Genomic DNA, 4,228 nt, shown 5'->3' with positions numbered 1-4,228 from the left:
GAGGGTGGGTCTCACACCAAGGGGCGGGGCCTAGAGGACGAATGCGGCGTGCCCTCGCCAGGCTAAGTCCGGGATTTTCCCGGTAAAGGCACTGGGAAAAATGACGTAAAGTCAGGGATTCCCAGGACGTCAGTTCCGGGCGGGGACCAAATGCCCGCCCGTTTGGTGACCAGGTATTTGCAGATCAAAGGCAAAGGCCAGGTAAAATACAGGAAGCTCGGTCAAATTCGAATTTTAGGTAAACAACGAATAATTTTTCTGTTTAAGTGTGTCCATGCGATATTTAGGATACTTTATACGAAAAAATTACTCATTGTTCATCTGAAATTCGAGTATAACTGGGTGTTCTGTATTTTTATTTGCTAACTAGCAACCCCACAATGCCAGAGAATAGATAAGGGGACATCAGGGTCTGGATTCCAGCTCAGCTCTCTTCTTTGCGCTGGGCGCTTTCCTCAAAGCTTGGCGTGAGGTAAGCAAAGCCCTGCTGTGCAGTGTAAACAGCTCCCTTTTACAGGTGGAAAACTTGAGAGACTTGCCTCTGCCGGTAGGTGGCAGAGGCGATAGTAGAACGCAGTGTTTAGCACAAGACCTGGCATACAGTACCTGATTGTTGAATGAGCAAATGAGTAGGAGCCCCGAGTCAGTGCCAGCCTGGTGCCATGGAGTGTCCTGGGCTCTTGGGGCCAGCCCCGTGTTCCAGCCCCCTCTCCCTCCTATTTCCTCAAACATGGCAGAAGGAGAGGACCAGACAGTCTATGTAAAGAGCAGGGTTTTATTCGTAAATTTAAACAGGGAGGCAAGAAATACAGCAAGGACATTTGTGTCTGCATTGGCAATATTCCTGGCAATCCAACCAGAAATCACAGTAATGGAGTAACAGAGTTTTCAGCCCATGATTTACAACCAGATGGGGCCACGACCTTGGTCCCATTCAGCACCTTCCCAGGGTGGGCGTCATTGTATCTTCCTGATTAATGGCATCACTTCTGCAGCATTTGCACCAGCAGCCTCCTGTACTGAAGGGGAACACACAGGAACTAACCTGGGCAGAGGGGACTATGATGGGGCATCCTGCCATTCCTAAGTGCTGGGCATCTACAGAAGTGGGCAGCGGCAGGGGCAGGGCAGGGGCAGGGCAGGCTCTCATGCCCTGTACCTTTCTCCCTGAAGAAGAGCTGGGGAAGGGTCAAGGCAGTGGTTTTCTCAGCTCCAACCTCACCGAGTCGTCATGACAATCAAAGGAGATCATAGAAGTAAAGTCCAAGTACTGAACCTGGCCCTGGGTCAGTCTCAGTGTTTCACTCCCCCACCCCCAGCTGTGCCTGAGACCTCACTTCTGATGTCCCACCCCACCCCCTAAGGCTAGGTACTGCTTCCTCTGACATTCTCTAGTTGGTCTTCGTGTTTTAGGCCTTCAAGACCAACAGCCCCAGAGGTGACATCATCTCCCTTCAGACTCAGCCAGCCCAAGCTCCTGGCCGTTACATCTAAGGTTCCCCAGAGGCTAACAGTTCTGTGCATTAGGAGGGTCAAAGAGATTGACTGCGGCTGAGAATGGACCTTCTCTAGGGAATACCCCTCTCTTCTTTCAAAATATACATACTAGAGGGAGACTGTATAGCTCAGTGGTAGAGTGCCTGCTTAGCATGCATGAGGCCCTGGGTTCAATCCCCAGTACATCCAATAAAAAATAATAATAATAAAAATAAATAAATAAACCTAATTATGCCCCCCCCGCCAAATATATACACACTATATACTAGGCACAGTGGGTGATACAAAGGTAAGTCAGCAACAGGTGCTGCCAGGGAGCTCACAGATTGGCAACGTCTCCTGTTTACTAAGTGCTTTCTATGCATCAGGCATCATGCTAACATGACATAAATGGTCTCATTTAATGGGAGGTGGGCACTATTGTCCCCATTTTATGGATGGGGAAGATGAGGCTTAGAGAGTTTAAATGACATTTCTAAGGTCACAGAGCTACTAAATAGCTAGATTATGAGCCTAGCATGCTCTCACCACAGCCCACCTTCTATCACATCACACTGCCTTCTTCATGTAGCAACAAAGTACCAGGAAAGGTGGTGTGTGATGGCATCAGCACCAGCAGCAGAGAATGGAGGAGCTGCCCCTCCTACATGCTGGAGGCTAAGGCTGGCTTGGCTCCAGCTTTGAGGCCTTGAAACCCACAGGTCAATGATTTATACCCAGCTGTGATTTTGGCTCCCTCCCCTGTCCTCTCACCAAAGGACCTCTGGCAATGTAAAGGCATTTTTGGTTGTCATAATTGTTGGGGGAGTGGGACGATGCTCTAGTGGACAGAGACCAGCTACAGTGCATAGGACAGCCCCCACAACACAGAACTATCCAGCCCAGAATGTCAGAAGTGCTGAGGTTGAGACACCCTGCCATTGATCACTGAGGCAGATGAGAGACTGGGTTAGCACGGGGCAAGGTGAACAAAGTCTAGACTCTGTCTTGCCCGCTGACTAACTCCCTTCTTCCCTTCTCTGGGCCTCAGGGTCCCAACTCTAACCGCAAGCACACACAGGCCATAGCAAAGGAGGACAGCTGGGGTGGGGCAAGTCTGTGTGGACTGGGGAAGGCAAGGGAAGGTCCTGCTGGAGGAAGCTGGATAATCCCCGGCTGTGATTTGAGACTGGGCAAGGGGGAAAGTCTTCCCCTACTTTTTGTTCCTCCAGGTTTGCTGGGAAGGTCAGCTTCCTTTCTTTGGAATCCTCTCCCCTTTGAGCTCTGGGTCACAGGGAGAGCCTGGAATCCCTGGCTTTCTGGGGCCTATCACACCCTGGCTGGGCAATCACACCCTCAACCCAATGCTGGATGAGGGAGAGCCCTGGCCGAGCCTCTCCTGGGCCTGAGGTGGGGGCCTGGCTTACCTGGGTGTGAGGTGCTGGGCCGCTGAGGCTCATGCCCAGAGCTTTCTTTTGCAGGAGGATTCTGAGCAGATCATGACTCAGCTGCAGTCTCTGATCCCTCAGGGAGATGTTGGGAGCTGTCCCCAGCAGGGATGAGCTGGGGGGCTCCAGACTCTTCTTGCCCATGAAGTGACCTAGAAAGGAGTTGCCGAGGCCCAAGGAAGTCAGGGAGCAAGGATCCTATCCCAGTGGGAAAGTTCCCCATCTCTCTGACCTTTCAGTTCCCATGGCAGGAAGATAAACAACCGTCCTCCTCCTTGTCACCAAGGAGCCAAAGACCCTGGTGGTGGTAAAGCCTGTACCTCAGCTTTTCTTGAACAGGTGGAGTGGGTGGAGGGGTTGGCACAGCTGGAAGGAGGGTGAGATGGCCCAGGGAGAAACTCTGCTAGTTGTGCTGCCTGCTTAGAAGAGGGAGGAGGAAACGGCAGGGAAGGAAGTGGAGAACAAGAGGTGTCTGGAAGACAGAGGTACAGAAGGGACACACCAGAGGTTAGAAGATTCAGTTGTGTAAAGGAAGGGACACGGGCTGGCAGGAAATCCAGGATCCAGACCCAGCTTTGCTTTAAACAGGCTGAGTGAGTGCTCTTCGCCAATTCACTGACCTATCTGGGTCTTAAGCTCCCCATCTGATAAACTAGATGAGTTCCAGGGTCCCCACTAGCCTGGACACTAGTGTCCGTGGCTGAAGAGAGGCCAGAGAAGGAAAATGGGGTCAGAGCAGGGGGTGGAGAGTGCTTGCCCGGGCCCTGAAGACTTACCGGTGGCCCAGAGGTTGCCCCGGGGGTGCACTCGGATCTTGCTGGCCCGGCTGCGGGGCTCTGGGAGATCCCAGCTGAGCGGGACGGCGCCGGCTGCGAACAGATTGAAGAGCAGAAGGCCGCCGAGCAGCCGAGCGCCCCTCGCCTGCAGGGTCATGGCTGGGCCCCGGCCGCGCCTCTGCTCCAGCGCACTTGGCAGCGGCTCCAGTCCCCCGCGCGCGCCTTCCCTCCTTTTAAACCCGTGCTCCTGGGGGCGGAGCCTGCCCCCGAGGAGCCCGCCCTCTGCGCGCTCACTGCCGCCCCTGCCCCGCCCTCCCTGGACCCTCCGGTCCCTCCAGTCCTGGGGCCGGGGTGTTGTCAGGGGTCCCTTTAGAGCCCGCACTCCCGCCTCCACGTGAGCCCTGCTTCCTCAGGGGGTTCGAGCCCAAGCCCACCACCTTCAAGCTGAATATCCAGGCAAAGCCGCTCCTATGGCTCTCTCTCGCGCCTCTCCCAACGGCTTTCGGACAAGGAGCGGTTACTTCACTT

General features: G+C 54.1%; 1 protein-coding gene across 3 annotated transcripts; it reads right to left on the bottom strand.

The window, feature by feature from the left end:
• Positions 1–755: 755 nt before the first annotated feature.
• NMB (neuromedin B) lies at positions 756–3,940 on the bottom strand. 3 transcript variants are annotated; one of them, XM_032469080.1, is made up of 3 exons: positions 3,701–3,940; positions 2,904–3,076; positions 756–1,045 (listed from the first exon to the last, which is right to left on the bottom strand). In XM_032469080.1, the coding sequence occupies exons 1-3, from the start codon at positions 3,855–3,857 to the stop codon at positions 935–937; spliced, it is 441 nt and encodes a 146-aa protein (XP_032324971.1). In that variant the 5' UTR covers positions 3,858–3,940; the 3' UTR covers positions 756–934. The 3 variants fall into 3 exon arrangements, with proteins under 3 accessions (XP_032324971.1, XP_032324972.1, XP_032324973.1); XM_032469081.1 differs by having other exon boundaries at positions 756–1,014; positions 3,701–3,933; XM_032469082.1 differs by having other exon boundaries at positions 756–1,019; positions 3,701–3,930.
• Between the last annotated feature and the right edge of the window lie 288 nt (positions 3,941–4,228).

The sequence above is a fragment of the Camelus ferus genome, chromosome 27 (genome assembly GCF_009834535.1).
Source record: "Camelus ferus isolate YT-003-E chromosome 27, BCGSAC_Cfer_1.0, whole genome shotgun sequence".
Taxonomy (NCBI): Eukaryota; Metazoa; Chordata; class Mammalia; order Artiodactyla; family Camelidae; genus Camelus; species Camelus ferus.
Note: the sequence above shows the minus strand (reverse complement) of the source record. Positions and strands in the feature narration are given on the sequence as shown.

What these genes read in the sequence shown, in the direction of transcription:
- NMB (XM_032469080.1), bottom strand. Translation starts at nt 3,857, where the DNA reads ATGACCCTGCAGGCGAGGGGCGCTCGGCTGCTCGGCGGCCTTCTGCTC. An exon ending in GGGCAACCTCTGGGCCACCG is followed by an intron (nt 3,077 to 3,700) that starts GTAAGTCTTCAG and finishes ACTCCTTTCTAG; the next exon opens with GTCACTTCATGGGCAAGAAG. An exon ending in GCCCAGCACCTCACACCCAG is followed by an intron (nt 1,046 to 2,903) that starts GTAAGCCAGGCC and finishes CCCTCTGCCCAG; the next exon opens with GTTAGTTCCTGTGTGTTCCC.